Source organism: Gadus macrocephalus, chromosome 20, assembly GCF_031168955.1.
Source record: "Gadus macrocephalus chromosome 20, ASM3116895v1".
Classification (NCBI taxonomy): Eukaryota; Metazoa; Chordata; class Actinopteri; order Gadiformes; family Gadidae; genus Gadus; species Gadus macrocephalus.
This window is the reverse complement of record NC_082401.1, coordinates 7594834-7617464: the sequence shown is the minus strand read 5'-3', so window position 1 is coordinate 7617464 and position 22631 is coordinate 7594834. Positions and strand designations below refer to the sequence as shown.

General features: G+C 43.6%; 1 protein-coding gene across 2 annotated transcripts; it reads right to left on the bottom strand.

The window, feature by feature from the left end:
• Window positions 1-11893: 11893 nt before the first annotated feature.
• On the bottom strand, window positions 11894-22054 carry LOC132448540 (protein FAM171B-like). Of its 2 annotated transcripts, XR_009523382.1 has the most exons (9): window positions 21652-22054; window positions 18557-18793; window positions 18283-18375; window positions 17937-18101; window positions 17319-17489; window positions 15920-16036; window positions 15328-15448; window positions 13603-14688; window positions 11894-13572 (listed from the first exon to the last, which is right to left on the bottom strand). XR_009523382.1 is itself a non-coding variant. In XM_060039945.1 (8 exons), the coding sequence occupies exons 1-8, from the start codon at window positions 21833-21835 to the stop codon at window positions 13704-13706; spliced, it is 2073 nt and encodes a 690-aa protein (XP_059895928.1). In that variant the 5' UTR covers window positions 21836-22054; the 3' UTR covers window positions 11894-13703. The 2 variants fall into 2 exon arrangements, 1 of the variants encoding a protein (XP_059895928.1); XM_060039945.1 differs by having other exon boundaries at window positions 11894-14688.
• Window positions 22055-22631: the final 577 nt, after the last annotated feature.

Genomic DNA, 22631 nt, shown 5'->3' with positions numbered 1-22631 from the left:
ACACATCAATGTCACAGAGGAGGAAAGATATCACCCCATTTCCCAAGAGAAACCCCAAATCATGGAAATCAGTGGAAATCAGAAGCTTGAAATTGACTACTTCTAGATGCCATGACAACACGAACACAGGATAGAGAAATCTGACAGCAGGAGCAGCATGATTGCACAATAGTGTAGCGATGCCAGACATATTACTTATGAGGCGGACTTACATCCCACAATGTTGGCTAGATACTATCATAACAACAACATATAATGTTATCGCGTGTGCGTGTGTGTTTATGTGTCAGGTTGGCCAGCATTCTGAGACGCTGGCCATAAGGTTTGTTTTGGAAGGGAGTAGGATATCAAGTACTCAGAAAGAGATGGATACAGAGAAGATATTTAAAATTAAAATAAAACAGCAATGTACATCGCTCTTTTCCCCCCTGTACCATTTTGCTGTGGAAAACAGAGGATTTGGTGAAATGCGGGTGAAATGCATTTCTACCTGCCTATATCCACTGGCCACCTCCAATGGGGTGAACCATTCTGCTGAGTGAGAGATGTAATGGTCTCCTCAACCCTGGGCAAGGGAAACACGTCCAGCTATCTTCTTCCTTATCGTTACAATGGGACAAGCTGTAGGTAACGAAGGATTCCATCCTTGAGCATTAATGACCACAAAGTCCTCATCCCTTTGTACATAGATGGGAGATAGATTCAATCCTTCCCTTATAGGGTTGCTACACCCCATAGGTGTAGCAAACATGGATTTTGTGCAGCACAATGTCAGTTGGGTCAAGATCTTGAGGGCAAAAACCGACTTACATTTTTGAATGGAGCTTATCTTGGATGGCTATTTCTGTCTGGTCTACACTGTCACCTACCTCAAATGGAGTCCCCCACTTCCTTCACAGAGCAGGCCTCCACCAACCCAACCTTGAACACACCGGTACAGTCCATATTCACGCTCAGGCCCTGGGCTCTCTGCCCATCCACCTCACATGCAACTGAGCGTCGTTCCAGCTCTGGTTAGCGGCCTATGGTTAGGCTAAAAGGGTTAAGATTAGGAATCCAAACAGAAATGCCTGCAGCATCCTGCATGAGTCCTGGCCACTCAGTAAGAGTCCTTCCCTACACTTCCCTGTCCACTAGCCGGTAGGACATATAAGGACTCCGTCCCCATTGGGGGGACTGTTCTTTGGCAGGATGCAAGGGGCCTTTTCCAGCCATGGTGAGAGATAGGATTAAAGAAAGCTAAAGACACTCGCTTCTTTGGGTTTTGAAACAGTAGAATTCATCATGGATTAATGATAACAATGAGGGTATTATTAGAGGAGAACACATCCTTAACTACTCACACATTACTACTGCTTACACGTTCGGTTAACTTAAGCCCTTTTATTACAATGTTTATCTTAGCGTGTGTCTGTTTGTGTGCGTGTATGTGTGTGTGTGTGTGTGTGTGTGTGTGTGTGTGTGTGTGTGTGTGTGTGTGTGTGTGTGTGTGTGTGTGTGTGTGTGTGTGTGTGTTCTTGGTTGTAGTTCTTTAAGTTCTTAAAGGCTCTGGCACCTGTGAGAACTAGGAGGAAACCTGTTTCCCAAGACTTTGCTCTTCCCTGAACCACAACGAGTGGATGTAGAGAAAACCCAGCAGAGTGCACAGACTAAAGGGAGTTTAATTCATCCCTGGGGCCTATAAAGTCTTCTGCATTCAATTGTTTGAACCGCTGCTCTCATCTGGATTTGATTATTGCAGCGTTTGAAGACCAAATGATACTTTCAAGTTAGCGGATGACACATTATGATATCAGATTCATTAAGTTTGATTTATTCAAAGTGTTTTTTGGGCTGCAACCGGCCTCAAAATGACCCTGGATGAAGCTATTCAATTTTTTTTTATTATAATCTAACTGTACTTTTTTAAAGAAAATTGCCACAGATCTACAAAAAAAACAATGAATAAATAATTTATTCGTACAACAACTACTACTACTACTACGACGATCACTACTACTACTACTACTACTACCAATAGTGGTACAATTCCTATAACTAGTACTGGCAAAGGTAATAGAATTAGAAGTTCTAATAATTATCTAAAAATTGCAAAAAAGTACAAACTTCTAAGTACAATGTGACCTAGTGGCCACCAGGAGAGAAGATATTTTTATTTTTATTTAGTGTTTATTTGATATGGACATAGCAATTACATTGGACAGACCAGATGCATTGTTTAAGTACTTTAGCACAGGTGCTCATTTGCAACACCTGTCAATAGGCAACTTTTGGAAAGATAGGGCAATTCAAATATATATATTTGAGGTGATAATGTGTTTGTCTGTGTGTTATTTAATATTTTAGGGGGGGAGAAGTTCAGATGATTTAGGGATGTGCTATCTCCCAGATGGCCACTCTGACGCAGGCAGAGCCACCTTTACAACCATGTGCCTTAACCCCTAACCACATTATTTGGTTCAATGAAACTGACATTTGCAATTGTGTCTCTGGCTGCCATTTAGAGATTTAGAGAAGGGGGGGAGGGGGGGTGCATGGACACCGATTTAGGCACGTACACATGGCCATGACCTGTGTTTCAGCTTAGACAAGATGGGTTGTCTGGAATCCAGAAAGGAAAGTTGGTTCCCATGACATCTGAAATATATTTATTTTAATAAATATTTATAGCATTGGCCTATTGAATGACAGAAAAGTAAAGTGTAGTGTAGCATAATAAAGTATAGTGTAGCATAGTAAAGCAAAACAAGATAATATAATGCAGCATACTATAGGATAGCATAAAATCACATAGCATTAATGTAGTATAGCATAGTATTATCTATTGTATAACATAACAAAGTATAATTTTAATATATATGCATATATGTATACTTTTATATTGAGACTATATACAGCACAATATGCCATTATGTATTGCTTTTGTATCTTACAGCATGGATACACTCTCTCTTGCCGTCGCTCTTGCGTTTTAAGTGTTCTACATCGGATTTAGGGCCATGTACACATTTTTTTTATGCTTTCTCCAACCTCAAAACGTATCCATTTACATTCATTCTTTAAATCTTCTGAGTGTACATTTCGTAATTCTTTGCTCAAAACCTATTCTACAACATCATCAAAAACTGCTTAACCGCTGAAAATCAGTTCCTTTTTAAATGTCCTACAGAGACAATGAAATTAAACGAAAATAAAAGTGTGCTGATGATCAAAGATGATTCCCGATAGCAAGGGAACGCCACGGATAGAGAGAGAGGGGGAGAGACAGACAGACAAAGACAGAAAAAAGAGAGAGAGGCAGAGAGACAGAAGGACGGACAGCCAGGCAAGCTGTCTGATAAAGCATACTGTGGCAAACAAAAGAGACGGACAGCAATCAGACAGAAAGACAGAAAGAGAGAGGCAGACAGACAGACAGATGTACATAGAGAGAGTCACAGGCAAAGAGAGAGACAGCCAGGCCCGCCGCTCCCTATACGCAGAATACGCAGAGTGCGTAGGGCACCAAGTACCTGGGGGGGCACCAGAAATTAAGGTTTCTAAAAAAATTAAATAATAATAATAACAATAAAAATAATATAATTATTACAAAAATATATAACTTAGTTATGAAGAGGCCCATCGTTGTTTTTTCTTAATTGTATAAACTCCCCCCCCCCCCCGCTCGGAAGTCCTGTCCAGGGCACAATTTAATGTCATGTCGCCTAGGCCACCGAAACGGCCAGCGCCGGCCCGGGAGACAGCAGACAGAATGACAGGCAGAGACAGAAAGACAGACAGGCATAGAGAGACAGAGAGAGAGAGAGAGAGAGAGAGAGAGAGATAAGCAGGGTTTTGGGGTCTCATGGAGAGCCCTCAAGGTGAAAACCGTCGGGGCGCAGCATGTAATGCAGCTGTTCTCTGCTTGCAAAACAAGCAACAGCCACCGCAGCCCCGAAAGAGGAACACAAATAAATATAGAAGGCTAAACAGAAACAGGCCGTTTGTCAAGGGGTCGTACGGATAGAGAGGTAGCCATCTTTGATCACTCTCTTTCGGCAACACGTGTTTGGTGTTTTATTGTTTGAAGCGGTTCATAATCCCTGTTTTCTCTGAATAAAAAAACTTGAAATCAGATATGAAAGGAATGTTTCTTTGTGCATGAAAAATGGTAACAGATTCGCCTGACTTCAAACAAGATTTGTGGAGAATATGTGCCGGGTGGTTCATTAAACTGTCAAACACAACGAAAGAAGACATGAAAACTAATGTGGATTGGTTGGTTTTTATCGAGTTGGCATTCAAGCACACATACATAGCAGAAAATGCCAAGGCCATTTTATTTGGACAGCCCTTAATCAAAGTTATACTCTCAATTGTGACTGTATTGTTGTTGAGACTGTTGTACTCAAGCAAACTTTATTTGCTTTATTCAAAGCAATTATAAGCATACTATGCTTTCTTAGTACAGTAGGCGAGAGAGTGTAAAGGCCTATCGTATAAAGGTATAGTATAGTATATAGAGTAGTGTAGAATAGCATAGTCTAGAAGGGCATATTAGTACGGAATTATAGTCTAGTGAAGCATGTATGCTTAGTGAATTTACGGTCACCCCTACCAAGGCAGTTTGCCAAGTTCCTGGACATGTCGTTCCTTCCAGACATCCTGGACCGTCGCCAGGGAGACAGTCGTCTTGGAGACGTTGACCTTAGATTCCAGAATCTTGACCCGACTCCGCTCATCCGGTGCTGAACCAGGAAGTGGATCCTCAAACTTGGCCATTAGATAAAGACAAAGACCCCTCCCCCGATAAAGACCCTAATGAGAAAAAAGTGGTTTCAACCCCCACATGGACTCACCTCCAAAAATAGATTGTAGATTTAATGTCTTCTTTTAGAATTATTATTATGTTATAGCATTTATTATTTTGTACTATTATTATTAATATTATTATTATGACTATTATTATAATTATCATTATCATTCCTTTGCTTATTTAACATTGGACTGAGAACCACGTTTGTGTGATGTTATGGATCGAAAGTGGTGCTAAACCTGATATAATAAACATACAAACAATAAACCTATAAATAACGACTCCACCTTACAGAGAGGTCAGCTTGGATCAAACTCAAAGTGCTAAACAGGAACAGTGTGTATTTGTAGTACTCCGTGTGTGCAAGCAAATTAAAGTGCTGCATCTACGTTTTTCTCGGCTATAATACATCCATGTGTCCCTCCCAAGTAGGCCAGCCACTGTTCCTGGTAACGGCCATGAAAATTAGGAAGTGACATGATACCTGATACCACTGGACCCATTGGACATCCTTGGGCATCCACCAACCCGTATTTAACTCTTAGCTATTTCAGAACCTACTAAGCTATTCCGGGGGCTGGAGGGGTTAGGGTTTACTAGCTACGTGGCATTATTAGAACCTGTGTTAAAGCGCTACAATGCATAGATGAAATAATTCACTACTGCTGCACTTGGGGGGAAAACCAATGTGCACTCAAAATCTCCAATCGTCCTTCGGCACATACATTCGCACATGAACACGCCACCTGAGAACTACAGTCCTTGGGATGCATGGCACACCAACCTTATTATACATCAAGGATACCAACCAGGCAGACCTCAAACTAGCAGTCAGTAAATTTCCTGAATCGCCAGTGAGCTTGTATGTTGAAACAGTGCCTCGATCGCACTGACAAGATGATCCGTTTCTTTGGTGAACGTTGATGTCTTGATGACGCACACTCAATGTCCACCTTTCACACAACATGTACTCTCTGGAGCAACCTACTGCCAAGTTCCGCTTCCAGGGGGTCTACACAAATCGTTGTTGTTGACAACAGCCGAGGATCTTGCCTGTGTAACCGATACCCCTCCCTGCAGATGGTTGCATTGCCGTCTGCTTCTGACCGGGCTCAGAGTTGCAAAGGGACTTGTCAGCATTGCAGTGGTATGTAAGAAGAAAAACATTCCCTGTCGTAGGGTGGCAGAGAACACATGCACTAACGGTCCTTGACAGGTTGGTGTCCTGCTAAAGTTCAGTATGCACTATAATTTATTATATAAATGTGAAGTCATATATGTCTGTGGTGAAAACTAACTATTCAGGCATGTAAATAAAGGCTTGATTGGAAATAATTACAGCTGATGTATGGGGATTCAGGAGAAGAGCATAAGACAGCAGGATTAGGACAATAAACCACTCTCTGCTCTCTCCCTCCCTATGAGTTTATCCAAGGTCGAGAAGTGTTGCATTCATGCACATGGGATTGACAGACGAGATGGATTCCCCAATAATTAAAGAAATGCACTGATTGGTCAGAATTTAGCCGGGTATGGTCTAAAATCTAAATTGCAGAGGTAGCAGTAGCAGAAAATTCGAAACAAATATTCTCAACGTGCAATTCCCTCACTGTAGTAGAATGATGTCTGTAATGGATACCCATCCTTGAGACAAAACCCTAGCAAAAGATTCACCCAATCCCAGAGGAAGTATTGTGGATGTATAACAAGCTTAGTATTGATCACATTCACTTCCCCCCTGAGCATTTCACTCACTTAACCCTCATAAGGTGTTCGGGTCTGTGGGACCCGTTTTCAGTTTTTAGCTTTATAAAAGTGATACAAATAATTATTTTTTTGAAGTAAGATTCATTGGCTTTGGCTCATTTTCTGTGAGGAACATGAATCAGAAAACATTTTCAAGGACCCCCCCCTGTATACCCCCCCATCACATTTATATTACACACAGGGTGTCCGGTGGACCCGGAGCTAGTTTAAGTGTGGAATTCATAGGTTCTGTGCACCCTAATTTTCCCTTCCTCCTCTGTGTGTGTGTGTGTGTGTGTGTGTGTGTGTGTGTGTGTGTGTGTGTGTGTGTGTGTGTGTGTGAGAGGAGAGTAAAGCAGGTGAATGGGCCCTTGGTGTGTGGTGTGTTGGTCAGTGTGCACCCACTGTTCCCACACAAGGTTGCAACATTGGAGCACCCAACACTATCTACACCCATATTCCCACACATTTCACCCTCTGTCTTGCGGGAACCAAGCTTGGGGACCAGACACTATAAAAAAGCTCTGTCAGCGTGGTTCCATACCACAACTGATCAAAATGGCAAAGCGATTCTCTGTTCAGACTGCCTTACAGTTGATATTTGAAGAGACAGAGGGTTTTGATGGTGATGCAGAGGAAATAGTTTCAGAAAGTGAGGATAACATTTCTGAAAATTCAGAGTCTGACACTGAGTTTGAAGAGGAGGATGAGCATCAGCCAGCTCCGAAACGTAAAAGAGCGTCAGGACTAGCCCTTCAGCAGCCAGGACAAGCCTGCGAGCAGCCAGCCCCAGGACCATCCCGTGAGCAGCCAGCCCCGGGACCAACCCGCAAGCAGCCAGCCCCAGGAACAACCCGCAAGCAGCCAGGACCAGGACCAACCCGCAAGCAGCCAGCCCCAGGACCAGCCCGCAAGCAGCCAGCCCCAGGACCAGCCCGCAAGCAGCCAGGACCAGGACCAACCCGCAAGCAGCCAGCCCCAGGGACATCCCGCAAGCAGCCAGCCCCAGGACCAACCCGTGAGCAGCCAGATGTAGGACCAGCCCGTCAGCCAAAAAGTAACGCTGTGAAGTGTGTGGACCCATGATGGACAGAAAAACACAATATACATGCAACCAGTGCAAAAAATACATATGCAATACACACACAGTGAGACTCTGCCCCTCACGTGTGGTATAGTCTGAATACGTATAATGGCCGTGTTCAAAGGCTTTAATGTGTTATTGAGTATTTGAAATTGAGTTTCAATTTCTAATGGGGTTGATTATTTCCCTGTTATGCCTGTTTTTTTTATGCATTTCCTTATTTTGTTACATTTTAATACAAAAATAAACAAGAACGAGTGGCACCTCTATTCATAAATGTGATTTAACAAAGGTAAAGTGAACAAATTTAACATATGTGTTGTTATATTACTTGCAATTGGGATGAAGTAACCATCTGGTGAGTATTTAAAAAAAAAAGTTTGAATATGTTGAATTAAAAGGCCTAAAATGCAATGGGTCCACCAGACCCAGCAGCACCTCCTGTGTAACAAAAAAACGAAGGTTTCCCCAGCACAACCAAAACCTCTACTGCTGGGGCATGGTCAAAATACCAGCCTTTTCTGTCTGCAAGACAAGAGGAATACTGGGGCACTCGCTTGAGCTGCTGTCTGTAGGCCCTTGGAGACCAACGATTTTCGCTGGCATTACGACCAGGTGCTGAAGGCAATAGCAGACACCATCTGCAGTGGAAACACCCAAAGCAAGCTAGCCTGGCTCCGCCCGCCTAAGTACTTCTGCTCAATTTTTATTTTCCTTTCAGTACTACGTCTGGGTTTGCGTTATATTCTTGGGTTTTCTCCGTCCAAATGTTGTGCGTCCAATCAGCGAACAGAGGGAGTGGCTGAGAACAATGACGTTAAAGTCAGCTCTCGTTGACGGACATCTTCACGCAGTGTTTGGTTTGTTTACAGCCTGCGCGCAACATGATTCCCTGCCAAACGTTCGGCCCAGGCACTCTGGGCCGCAGCCCAGAGTGCCTGGGGGGCTTCCCTGTCACTGCATGGGACTGACAAAAGAAGGTCCACCTGGGGAAGGGGTCAAACACCCATTCACCCAAAAAATTTGAAGCTCACGTCTTATAACAGTAAAGTTCTATCTTTTTAATTAACTAATGTGTCGTTATCAAAGAACCCACAAACCCCAACACACTTCCTACAATGTTTTACTTGTTGTTGTGTTCCGTGTTGACGAGGATACTTCGGAAACGTTGTGTGGAACCAAAACGTGAAAATGCAACGGAAAAACTGAGTTGTGTGGGCGGGGCCATAGTCCTATCTACACATCGTATCAAGAAAGGGCTTTATCGGTGAGGCTCACAGAGGTCATGATGACCCAGCAACACATGTAGACAGATGCCGAAGATGTAATTTGCCCAATCCCAATGTCGGGACTTACAGACTCACAGACTTTGATGCGAGTTCTCGGAAAATTATAAAGGCTTTTTAGGGCTGTCCCAATGTCGAATTCCAAAGGGCGTGAGGGTTTGAGTCCACACTTACCGAGCCCTTTCCATGAGTCCGCATCAGTGCAGACTTCACCTAAGGGAATTGCCCACAGTTCAGAGCGTTGTTACGTTTACCACGGAGGCAATAGGGAAATCAATGCGCGACCAGATAGGAATTTCTGCCTTTTTTTAGTGAGCCGGATCATTTGGATCAGCTCACCAACAAGAGCCTGCTCTTTTGGCTCCCAAACGGCTCTTCATATTACTACTTATACCTTTTATAATTCAGCCAAATGTTCTGACTTATGATTAGTCGGCTATGTAGGCCAATAATCACCTAAACTATTCAATACAGCCTTTATACTGAAGTAATCAAAAGTAAAAACTATATTTTCTACTATCAATAAATTGCTGTAGCCAATGGTTTACATTGCATTTACAAAAAAACAAAAAAAAACGTCAAAATGAGAATTCCCAAACCGGTAAGGGTCAGCAACATTTGTCATTAAACGTTCAAGGTACCATGTGCTCCTGTGAACTGCTGTCCTAATCCCATATATACCTATCTGAGCCCATGTGGCCTCACACACTCACATAGCACCTGAGATCAATTACCGGTAAATCCGTAAATCCTATGCGTGTCAAGTGATTGACATAATTCCCCTTGTTCCGTTTATGTCCCCACAGTGACTCCTTGTGGTTTGCACTAGCTATTGCTAAAGAACGATGTTGCACAACCGAAAATGCCTGTATCTAACTGTGCATTATTTACAGTTTCTGCATTCATATATTATATTTAAATCTCCTCAAGAAGATTTTCTGCCTCACGCTATCAAATATTAAAACATCGATAACCTTATTATTTCCCACGTATTGGTAAAATGTCATTATTTCCACCTGTGCAAATCACCTCAAGCAATCCAGACCTTGGGTGTTCTGACAGATAGATAAAATATATCAGATAGATAGATAGACTGACGGATGGATAGACGAAATGATATAGACTGACAATTAATTCAATGATAAAGACTGACAGATAGATTAAATGATAGAGACTGATAGATTGATGGAATGACAGACAGACAGAAATACAGTATAACAAGGATGGTAGACTATCACTATCATACTTTTGCTAGAATCATCCAGAGAGAAAATGCACCCTGTGAGGCAAAAGTTCACTGGAATGAAAGCAAGGCAAGAGAAGATTAAACACTTTGATCCCCATATAGGCCTACTTGTATACGCTCACCGTACAGAGTAGATACATTGATGTTGAGCTGTTGCTGTTGATCTTAGATAGCCATATCTTGTGTGCACTTGTGGTGCTGAAAGCAGCGCATCAGGAAGCGTGGTGGCAGGAGCCCAGCGTGTTAAAGGCACCCAGTGCAACTTTCGAGGCTTAAAAATAAACATTCAATTTCTAGTCTTTTTTACACATAGTAAGTTTCAATAACTCCATACCATTACATACCGACATTTAAGCAGCAAAGATGAGACGTCGTTGTGTGGTGAGAACTGATACAAAATCGATAACAACAACAATGCCGCCATTTTCTTTATTTTTTGTAACCTACAATAAATAAAGCAGGCTTCCAGTCAATGGAAAAATGGCTTCTCCCCACCGGCGATTGTTGTTGTTTACGATTTTCTATCAGTTCTCACCACACAACGACGTCTCATCTTTGCTTGAATGTCGATATGTAATGGTATGGAGTTATTGAAACTTACTACGTGTAAAAAAGACTAGAAATTGAATGTTTATTTTTCATTGAATGTTTACATAAAGTTGCACTGGGTGCCTTTAACAGGCCTGCTGGTCATGACCGCTGACGTTCCTCCCAAACTATTCGTATAAACCGATCACGTCGATTGTCTTTTAACTCAGTCTGGGTGTGTGTCTGTTTTTTTGGTTTATTCCTTCTAGCCTGCTGTAAATATAGATAGGCCTAGTATAAGATCAAATACATAATTCTACAGGCTTTCTAAGCCACACAATTTAGTTGAATAATAGTGCCCGGTCTTTTGTGGTTTGTGGCACTCCCTCAGACAAGGATGTGTCATAGAAATACATTCGCTTTTTATTTGCGCATGCATTGACATTGGTGGCTTTGGACCAAGGAACTCTGTGACTGTGAAATTAGAGCAGTGTGTGTGTGTGTGTGTGTGTGTGTGTGTGTGGGGGGGGGGGGGGGGTCATGTTTCCAACGAAACATGACGCACTTGCTGGATCATTAAATTCACAGTGAGTCGTGCTGACGTAGGGGGATAGGGAATGGGATCGCTATATCTCTCTTGTACATCCATGTTACTCCGGCTCCCTCGTCCCTTTGGTCAACCTGTGGCGTAGCTAGCTCTGGTCTCAAGGGGGGGGGGGGGGTCAGCAATAAGCTCCCTGCTTATTGCTGACCACAGGGCATCTCTTCCCTGATTGCTTTGGGAATCCATGAAGCCGGTCATTCAAAGGTGCTTGAATACAACAAATACCTCTCAATGGTGGAGGAAAATAGGGACGGAGCAGAGGGGGAGAAAAATGTTTTTGGTTGTTTAGTTACAAAATCTTGCTCCCTTCTCCTCTCTCCCTTTACAACTCTCAAATCCCGCAGTACCATTAAGTGACCTGCCAACATTTGTTACTAGTTGTGTTTCTTAACAGATGATCTGTTATGGGTTATAAATAAAGTCTTCTCTACCTGAGGGAAGCTGTGCACGCCACAGTGCTGTTAAGACATTCGATAGCTCTACTCTGGGGCGGGGGGGGGGGGGGGGGGAGATAAAAATACAACAACTTTATCAAGAGTTCGGTGCTAAACACATCAGAGAGAAAGAGAGAGAATGACCCTTAGAAATCAAAGAGGAACAAATGTATAATTAGACATTTATATATACAATTTAAAAAGTCTAATTGACAGTTGAGTTTCGACTCAAAACATTTCCAGGAAGATATTAAAAAACGATTTAATACTGCAAGAAGAAATAATAAAATCAGAAACACAATAGTACAACTCCATAAGTCTATTTGAGGAGAACAGGCATGCGCCTTCAGTCACAAAGCTTGAACGGTGGCGACATCTAGTGGTTTGTTAATATTCATTATAAAAAACTTAAAACCACATTCATCAAAAAAAAACAATCATACAGGGTGCACCCATTTTCATAATTACTGGTTTGGCAAATTATTAGAATAAGCTAAAACAGAATCAAGTGCATATCACGTGCACATCGCTTAATGTAAAAATAACATCTTGGTGCACTACACATTTCTCAAGATGAATGGAAATAAAGGATGGAAAAGGGATTGACAGGAAGGGATCTTGAAAGGCACAGCACTGAACGGGTCCTCACTGGAGTACTTTGTGACAATTTAAGTAATATATGTGTTTTACACATGCAAATCAGTACACAAATCAGGACCAATCAACATCTGTGAGATAAGTGCTAATTCACAAGAGTAGCAAGCGCAACCCAATGTAAGACAAAAAAGTTAGAAATGTACAATGTTTTTATTGAAATATAAACAAAACTTGTTCAGTTTGTTCAGATTGGAACTGTCCTTTACCCAAGAGACCTGAGGATTTCAGATTGGCTCCAGCAAGACGATAGGGCTAATGCTAAAATTGTTTGGAGCTTGTGTTCAAATGTTGCAACAAATGCAAACTGTAAGTCATCAGAATAATCATTATTGCCTTGGCGTTATTAAAATTGCATATCTGAAGATTGAGTCATGCCTATCATCACATTGCCAAAAGTCACCAAAAGCCACTGATTCAGTGACATCTGGTGATCTTTATAACATGCATATGATGTGCCTTCTGAATTCAAATGCATGCGTCTCCTCAACTCGTCTAATCTCAGCGGACAAGGCGGGACGTGCTTTTTACCTACGGTCTCTGTCACCTACGCAGATAGATATAGAGACCCATAGCGTACCCACAGCGTACCCACAACGGCTATTTGACACAGAAGTACAATTTGTGTGAGCGACAATGAGTGTTTGAATAAATGTGACGAAGGGAGAATGATGAAACCGTACCCTGACCCCAGGGCTCCAGTGAAAATGCATCCCCATCAGCGCCACCACGTCAACTCGCCATATATTGCACGACACAAATCATTTATCGAAAACCATCAATGTACAAAGAACGTTGTCAACATAAATTATTGAAAGGGGCGAGTCGATGCTGGTACTGGCCATCGAAAAGTGAAGCTAGCCAGTTTTTCTCGGTTTGGTTGTTTGGCTAGATGCGGGGCTAAGGATTACTGGGGCCTACCAGGCCCAGGGGCCCAAGAGCCGAGAGGGGCCTGAAGCCCAAGCATCTGCACTTATTGTCTCTACAACATATTACATTTTTCTACTGATATCTTAATGGGGCCCTGAAGCCATATATCATTGGTTAGATTATGAAATATTTCTCAATCATATGCCATAAATCTAATATCATAAATATGTATTGTGCTCTTAACGCAACCTTTGTATCGCTACTGATTTGTGCGTCAGTGCAGAGTTGGGCTGTATGCTGGTGCTGCTTGAGGGTGGGGGCTTTTCTCGTCTTCTAGGCCCAAGGGCCCACTGACTCATAATCCGCCCCTGTGTGTGGCGCCTTCCATTGATTGTTACCGCAGCGTTTCCCAGCTGCAAAATTCGACTGAGGGGCTGAGGTTGTCAGTCCCGGTCCTTACGGCTGCTGACCGTGCTTCACAAACGTGACGCTGCGCTCCAGCGCTACAGCCGCCCTGCGCCCTGCGGTCGGGTTCAGCTCACTCATGTCAACCCCGGAGTCCAGGCTGGTGTCCCGGCTCTCCACGGGCCGCTGCGGCCGCCTGTGCTGGTCCGACACGGCGCGGTGGATCTCCGCCGCGGGCTTCCCGTCCAGCGACACAAACCATGCCCTGGGGGGCAGGTGAGACGGGTCCCCGCCTGCCCCCTGGAGACCCGGGCCGGGGAAGGGCCCCGAGCAGGAGTGCCTCTTGTCTCTGACTTTGTTCAGTGTCCCCGGGACCGATAAGGACTCCGGAAGGTGGTGCCCCCGGGGGGAGCTGCCGCTGGCGCTGGCGGTCGGGTCGACTGACGGTGAGATGGACGTCGAGGGATCAGTACTCCCCTGAGCCTCAGGCGGATTCTCGGCATTCGGCTGGTTCTGGAGGGAGGGGGCGGCACTCTGTGGTGTCGATTCCGCGGCAACGGGAGGAGGGTTGGTCGCCGGTAGGTGTTGGGGAAGAGCGTACGATCTGCAATGCTCTTGGTCCACGTGGAAAAACGCCGGCGCGTGGAGAATGGCCATCGGCTGGTTGTAGAAGAACAGGCTGTCGTCGAGAGACAGGGAAGCGCCGAGCTGCTGGGAGAAGCCGGTCAGGTGATCGGGGAGGCTGGTCAGTTGATTTGGGTGGCTGGTAAGGTGATCAGCGTGGCCAGCGGCGGTGTGGTACCCCTCCACGGGTGACTCCATCTCTACGGCCATGGCGTTTTCCCTGTAGAAGGCAGAGTCGTTGCGATGGTAGGTGTTGCTCTGTCCCGCAGCCGGTATGTTTAACTGGCTCTCCTGGTCCAGCCGAGAGTCACGCATCGACACCAAAAACAGGTCGTTTTCGCAGGTCGACGTGCTTTGGTCTCGCTTCGACAGCGGCAGATTGGACACGAGGGCCACTTTAGACTTGGATTGACTGGATGATTCAGAAGAGGCGACAGAAGAGAATGGGTCAGACTGAACAAACACACATCTACACATTTGCACATGAGGCATAATCAAATCTCCAAGCATATCATCTTTTTTATATATCAACCAATACTGCGGCAACAATATACATTACATTCAGATATTTGTTAATTGATGAGTTCATCCAAATAGATTTCAGCTTCACCATTTATAGCGGCTGTGTTTGAACTACGTGAGCCAAAGTTTACGTAACCAAGGAATGCGGATCACGGTTCATAGGCCATTTTGTCATGTGTGGCGCACCTCTGCAATTTGGAAGCTCAACATGGAGGTCATAACCTAAGAGTCCACACACATTTTTGGGCCCTACAGGGAATTGCCATGGCCTTGCGTGGACTGTCAGCGCAAACGTGAATACAACCATCATCATGATCATCTTCCTCCACAAAGCTAGGGTTAGCGTATCTTGTTCAAGGATAGAAGGTAGACTGCTGAAAATGGAGTCGAACCCAGAACCTTTTGGTCAGGAGTCAAACACTTTGACTGCTTCGCTAACCTGCCTACCCGAGGAAAGGCCAGAAATGGCACTCTCTCTTGACCAATTCAATTTCCATATACAGCCTGTGTACATAAAGCTCATGGTTACCTGCAGTAGCACAACGCGACCAGCAGGAGCAGGATGACCAGGAGGGTGGCACCCAGGCCGGCCATGATGGACAGGCAGTGTTGGAAGAGGAAGTCGATGGCGACAGACAGGTCCTTTGAACCTTCACAACATTCAGATGATGAATACTACGAAACACATTTATTTTAACCTTGAGGATTTTTGGTGGGAATATACATAAAACAGAGTTGTCTACAAATGTAGATGTTTAGTGAATAATAAGACCAAGATACCGTACTTGTCATTCAGGAGCAGGTATGGTAAAAGGGGCAACTTGGATTTAAAGGTCCCATGACATGCTGGTGTGGGCTGATTAGCCGTTACAAGCTGTAACGACACGCCCACTGTGATGTCATAAGGGACAGATTTCCAAAACAGCTTTTAACGGCTAATCAACCAATTAAATCAATGAATCAATTAAATTATACCCACAATTTGGCTGCGGACGCTTGGGATCAGACCAAAGACTAATAGATGTAAGCCTGTGTAGTCATTTGTGCAGAAGTGACACTGCTGTTTCATCACACGCTGAGTTTGGTAAAAGGGCCATAGAACAAGACAAGAGCTAACTGACCCCTGGTTGAAGACAGAGGAGCTGCGATCCAGTATCCTAGATGTGGAGCCATGAAGGTCCATGTGAGTTTTCCCCTTGAGGAAACCACCGTCCCCAGTCCAGCTCTCATCCATCCACCTGAGAAGGAGAATACACACATAGCCACTGTGTCTTCATAAGAACTTACATGTGACTCACAGAATAATTTGTGGCTACATTACCTAAAATCGGTTGCTTGGACATGCAGATTGACTGATTAGTTGGTTGGTGAGTTCGATTATATCTTAATTAGATATTAGTTTGGCTGACTAATGAATTTGTTCATTAATTTGGCTTGGTATAATAATGTCAAAACATAGTAATAACTGGCAATGGTGACCTATTGTTAGATTAAAATTATCACAATTCAAACCTAATATTAATAAAAATGTACATAAAATATGTACTCATCATGCTTACAAAATAATATTGGAATATAGAAGGTGAAACCGCATATAGAAAAATTAGCAGCCTGGGTTTAATCCATCATAACCATTTTTCATTTCAGGTCATTAAAAAAACACACCTACAAAGCAATAAGCTGCACAGCGTAAAGTCTCCGTGGTCTGGCCTATCGTGAACATTAATTAAGATATGATTTACAACAAGCACTTTTTCTTCAGAGGAGTGAAGACAGTAACGGCACAGCATGACTACTGAATGTCCAGACAAGACTCCATTAGCGTAAAGATCTTCCCCTGGGGAATTCTGTTCAAGTCTCGCTCCACAGGGCCAGAAATAGGGCTTTCTACTCGGATCAACAGAGGCTCCACATGATCCGATTTGACAGAAGGATGCAAAACAGCCAACAGAGAATGCACTTGAGAGAGAATTGTATTTGTTTTTCAAAGTGAACACACCACTTGGAGGGTGAAGAAGGTTCCCTTTTCAGGGGCTCAGTTACCAGATATGTTAAAAGAATCCTCAGTAATTGAAAATATGAACATCATTTTTTCTAAATAATTACTTTATTTAATTACTTGCATTATCAATATCCTTTTTGGCCCATATTTTATTTTCTAACATGCCATCCCAATATAATTTCAATGTCTATTTATGTGTTTACCTAAATAAAACCACAATCCAAAATATGGTTTTAAAACCACAATAATCACTATCAAATTATTATCATGTTTCCCCAACATTTTGGTTGAATCTTCATACTTTGCTTTCAGCATAAAAATAAATAAATAATAATAATATATAATATATTTAAGAGCTGAACTACAAGCACACCTCATCGCCTTTCATCTTAAACACGCATCAATGAGGATGTTTAAACCAAAACCCTTCTGGTTTTAGTGTTAATAAAGGGGTGAGGATAAGGGCTGTTAGGGTAAGACAGTGAGAAGTTAACCAATCCCTGCTGTAGAGCACCCACCAGCGGTGTGGTTGAAGAGCCAGGCAGGGACGTGGTCTCCCGGTTGAAGCCCCCAGCCGGGCTCCAGGGGGAGGGACATCCTCAGGGGCCCGGTCACCTGGAGCTCAGCCTCTCTGGAGGTCAGCTGCACACTGACAGCAGCCACAGCCCGCAGCTCACCACTGGTGAAGCCTGGAGGGAGAAACACACAGGAATATACACATGAAGAAAAAAATGAAGGAATAGCTATGTCAATAAACAAACACAATAACGATAGTTATGTGTAACTACCACTATATAAATAATGAATTATTATTTATTGACATTGTACTTACAACTTAACAGTTTGTTGAAGTGATTACTTTCAAGAGAACTTAAAAAGATTTTCCTTGGATGGAATGCATTTCAGAAAATTGCCAAATTGTTATTTGTCCCAAATTAACCATTACCTTTTACTTCTTATTTTGGCAACTTGGATTTATTTAACAAAAACATGAGTGATACACAGTATGGTTTTGGATGGTTAAACCAACAACATCGAGACCTCAACATTCAGTCAATTATATTCTTCACTGGTTGTTACAAGTCTTTCCCTTTTGCACCTTTTACTCCCACACACATAGACACACATACACACACCGGATTTAGTGGATGTGATGGCGGTGATCCTGAGCGGGGCGTCTCTCTCTCCTGATTTGAGGACAGGGGCGGTGAAGTAGGCAGAGAGAGAAGACACATTGCTGCTCGTCGACGACAGATTCAACAGACTCTGGGGAAACTCAACGCTGGGCTGGAATAATGCATCTAATCCCAAAAACACACACACACACACACACACACAAATTTTAATTCAAAATGTATGTCTTTAACTCAGATTTATTTGCTTTGTACACGCATACTGATGCGACCACATTAACACAAACACACACACACACATCAGATAATCACACACACACATAAAACGTTCATAAATAAACACACGTACCAGAGGTCTTGCCGTTAATGAGAATAAAATCCTCGTAGAGCCAGATGTTTCCTTTGCTCAGAGCGAGAAGTGACATTGTTATCGATGAAAAGACTAGAGAAGAATAACAGAAACAGAATTGTTATCAACTTTGAGGACTTTTACTCTGAAAAGACAAGTCCAAGTCTCCTTCTCCCCCGCTCATTCTCTCTCTCTCTCTCTCTCTCTCTCTCTCTCTCTCTCTCTCTCTCTCTCTCTCTCTCTCTCTCTCTCTCTCTCTCTCGCCAACACTCACTTGGCATTCTTTGGGGTTTCCATGGTGACGCCATGAGCACGTAGCCGTCCTTGCTAGCCACCACCACCACGTTGGGCACCAGCTCCTGGTAGGGCAGAGGCAGCAGCACCACCCCGTCCTCCCCGGTGAGACCCACGGTGGCCTGGCTGTAGTCCAGGTACACCTCCACCCTGGCCTGGCTCAGACCCTGCCGGCTCAGCAGGTCGCTCACCTGCACCTTCAGAGTGCAGGAGGACCCTGGATGTCACAAGATTACAATGTTTTAGTATTCAAGAGTATGTTTACAAAGTATTAATACACAAGACTAGGTTTACTATGCATTAGTACATGAGTATTTTTCCAATGCATTATTATACAGGAGTATGTTTACAATGTGATTGTATGGTTTATAATATAAGGTTTATAATGTATAAGTAGACAAGAGTATGTTTACATTGATAGAAGAGTAGGTTTATAATGTATTACTATTAAAAAACTGGTTTATAATGTTGTGCATTGTCAGGAGTAGATGTATGATGTGTGAAGAGATGAGAAGAGAGGTGAACACAGGAGACTCAGAGGAGAGGAGAGGATAATATAGTAGGCTACTATAGAGTATAGCAGAGTGCAGTACAGTACAATAGAGTAGACTACTATAAAGTCAATATTGTTATACAAATGTTGTAATGAGATTGAGCATTACAAATATTCAGAAATGAAAACCTATCACTGGAATGATTATTTACATGTTCATTATTATATCCACTGTTGGTTCTTTGTCGGTTTATACATAGTTCAGCAGCGCTAAAAGTAGACCATGTGACAGCCGTGACCCGCTAAAGGCTACGCAGCTTCTGCCAGGAGACGGCTTAAATATCTCATCCCATATAAGAAGAAGACGGAACAGGAATCTACAGAAATTATTCTTGTCTTCGGTAGCTACTCTTCACTCTGTGTTTTTTCCCCGTAATTACCCCAATTGTAGGTCACTTTGGATAAAGGCATCTGCAAATCACACATTTAAATGTGTTTAGCATGCTACATAAAAGAAGCAAGCGGATGGTTTGATGCATAGTAAAGCATTTGTAATGCATTTGAGGTCAAACGGGTTTGTCACATCAAGTGTTATGTGAGCTGTTTCCCTGAGCCTAAGAGATGGCTTGTGTTGTGCTGGCATTCAGGGGCGCGGGGAGCTGGTTCTCATGGCCTGTGAGGAAACAGCATTTTGGCAGATCTGTTTTTTGCTAAAATCAGCACAGATGGACAAGAAGGGGGTGCTTGTTTTAGAGACCGAGGCACCGTGCGTGTGTGTGTGGGTGTGTTTGTCTGTGTGTAAGTGTGTGTGTGTGTGTGTGTGTGTGTATGCGTTTGTGTGAGCATGTGTGTCTGTGTGTTCTGGCACGATGGACAAGCACAACAGAATGGGGTCACTTATTCTGCACTGGAGATGAAGTGGTGCCAGATTAGCATTAATCTGCCCATTTGAAGCAGTGAACCTCAGATCACAGAGAGGTTTATTGGCTGCAGAGAAACAAGCTGTCTCGTGGATGGCCAGACATGCAGGGATATGACAACAGTAACATACAAGATATCGGTGATAGAATCTGAAAAATATGTTCTGATAAAATGGATAAATGTTACATATTACAACGTAAGACAATAAAGGTCAAAACATTTGATATGTAATAAATATAATGAATAATAATACAAAAATAAGTGCATTATCAAAAAATGGGTTTGTAAGACACAGCGTATTTAATAATATGAAGCTATTAAGTTAATAAAAAATGAAAACAAAATATGTATTTTTAAATCTTCCCATCCTTCGTGTCTCATGACTGAAGTCATTGTGAGGGAAGTCAAGAGGATCGCATGTTCTCTCGCCAGCATTTCTCTGCATATTGAACACTATTACAGAGATATTACACATGATACTTAAGATGTTTCCTAAACCACACAGGATAAATCCCCCCCCCCCCCATCCCAGCCCCAAGTCAGCTCAAACAGATGGTCCGACAGGAATTAACTCTGATCAGAGGAGTCTGCGTCTGGGTGTTGGAATTAGACCATCCCACCCATAAACCAAAACACAAGTCATTTGGAGTGAAGATAGACTCATGATGACATGCATACACAGTCTCTCTCTCTCTCTCTCTCTCTCTCTCTCTCTCTCTCTCTCTCTCTCTCTCTCTCTCTCTCTCTCTCTCTCTCTCTCTCTCTCACACACACACACACACACACACACACACACACACACACACACACACACACACACACACACACACACACACACACACACACACACACACACACACACACAGTATATGCATGTATGTGGGAAAACCCAATAGAGATCTTATTTACCATCGAAACACCTATGGTTAAACTGCAGTTCTGTTGCATTTGGTTGATTGCTATTCAAGAGGGAGAGCCCTGTTTGAGACTAGGCTAAGATAACTAAATAACTCTATGTGTCCTCAAAGGTTGCCAGCTCTGTCTGGCCTCGTACCATCGGGGGTTTCAGGTTGTCTGCTGCAAAGAGCAAGCTCCTAGACATCATGAAACAGAACATGTGATGTAACACTGGAATGTTCCTCCTACGGAATCATGAATTACGCATGGAGTTAAGAAGAGGACAAGGGAGTCAGTAACACGACAATAACCACTTTCAGATACCGCCCCCCTTCCCCTCCCCATCTTGTAAACAATCCTCTCTTCGTGGATAAAGCAACATGGGGGTTTGAGATCATCCAAACAGTGTCATCATATGTACGATTCGAGAGAAAAGACTACGTTGCACAATGGACATTCGGGTAACCAGCGCCTATGGGGAGCCATCGGCTCTTATTAGAATGAGTGGAATGGAAAGTTAGTGTCCAAAGTGGCTTTGTTGTGGCTTCATAATGGCGCTATATGTGGACATGGCAGGGTAGACGGGACGGCGCAGATGGCGATGAGCATTCGACCAGTGCGTCATATCAGAGATTAAAGTTACCCGGAGACAAACAAAAGATAGTGCTGACGTTAACGGAGATATAAATCACACTTTTGAATAATAACGTGTAACAATAGGATGATGAGGAGGGGTGTGGGGGGGGTTGCAGGTAGAGACGCACCTCCCGAGGAACGGATGCCATCGTTGGGTTGGTGCTGAGGCTGACCCGGGTGGTCCGTCTGTTCATGGCCAGAAAAGTTGTCCTCTTTGAGATGCGAGACGCGTCCATTGGGAACCAATCCTCCGTCGGTCCTAGCATTCCTCGGGAAAAACAGGATGCACAATAGAAACGCAAACGGATGCATTAGGCCTACTGTGTGGAGGTGGTGATTGTAGCCGTCGCTTTGCGGGTTCCCTCAAACGTCCCTCTATCTCATGGTCAACTTCTCCATCGCTTTATTTTTTCCTGCGACTCGCCTGTCAACCGCACACAAGTTGAAGTCCAAACCACTCCAAACATTCATCTTCACCGGAGCTCCTCCTCCTCCTTCCAGGGTCTGGTAACCCTGATCACCAGCGCTGTTCATCTGGTTGCCGCACGGGGGCGCTGTTCCTCAGGTGGCCTCACGGGGCGCTGTTCCTCTGGTGGCGGCACGGGGCGCTGTTCCTCCGGTGGCCGCACGGGGATGCTGTCCCTCCGATGCCCGCAGGGGGCGCTGTTCCTCCGGTGGCCGCATGGGGACGCTGTTCCTCCAGCGTCCGCACATGGCGCTGTTCCTCTGGTGGCGGCACGGGGCGCTGTTCCTCCGATGGGCGCAAGGGGCGCTGTTCCTCTGGTGGCCGCACGGGGATTGCTGTCCCTCCGGTGCCCGCAGGGGCGCTCTTCCTCTGGTGGCCGCACGGGGGCGCTGTGGACGTTTTATGACTGGCTGCTTCAATAACAAGGCAATGGTTTGAATTATACAAATATGAATTTATTCTTCTCGGTTTTTTGCTTCTTTCATCTCCATTATTTGTAATATGAATATCAATAATAGGTATTATTAACATTATTATTATTATTATTATTATTATTATCATTAGTATAAGTAGCTTATTATTATTATCATTATTATTATTATTATTATTATTATTATTATTATTATTATTATTATTATTATT

Bases quoted from the DNA above. Each gene is read 5' to 3' on its own strand.
- LOC132448540 (XM_060039945.1), bottom strand. From the start codon at position 21,835: ATGCATCCGTTTGCGTTTCTATTGTGCATCCTGTTTTTCCCGAGGAAT. The intron at 16,037-17,318 runs GTGGGTGCTCTA...TCTCCTTCTCAG, and splicing joins GCTCTTCAACCACACCGCTG to GTGGATGGATGAGAGCTGGA. The intron at 15,449-15,919 runs GTCAGTTAGCTC...AATGTTGTGAAG, and splicing joins TCCTCTGTCTTCAACCAGGG to GTTCAAAGGACCTGTCTGTC.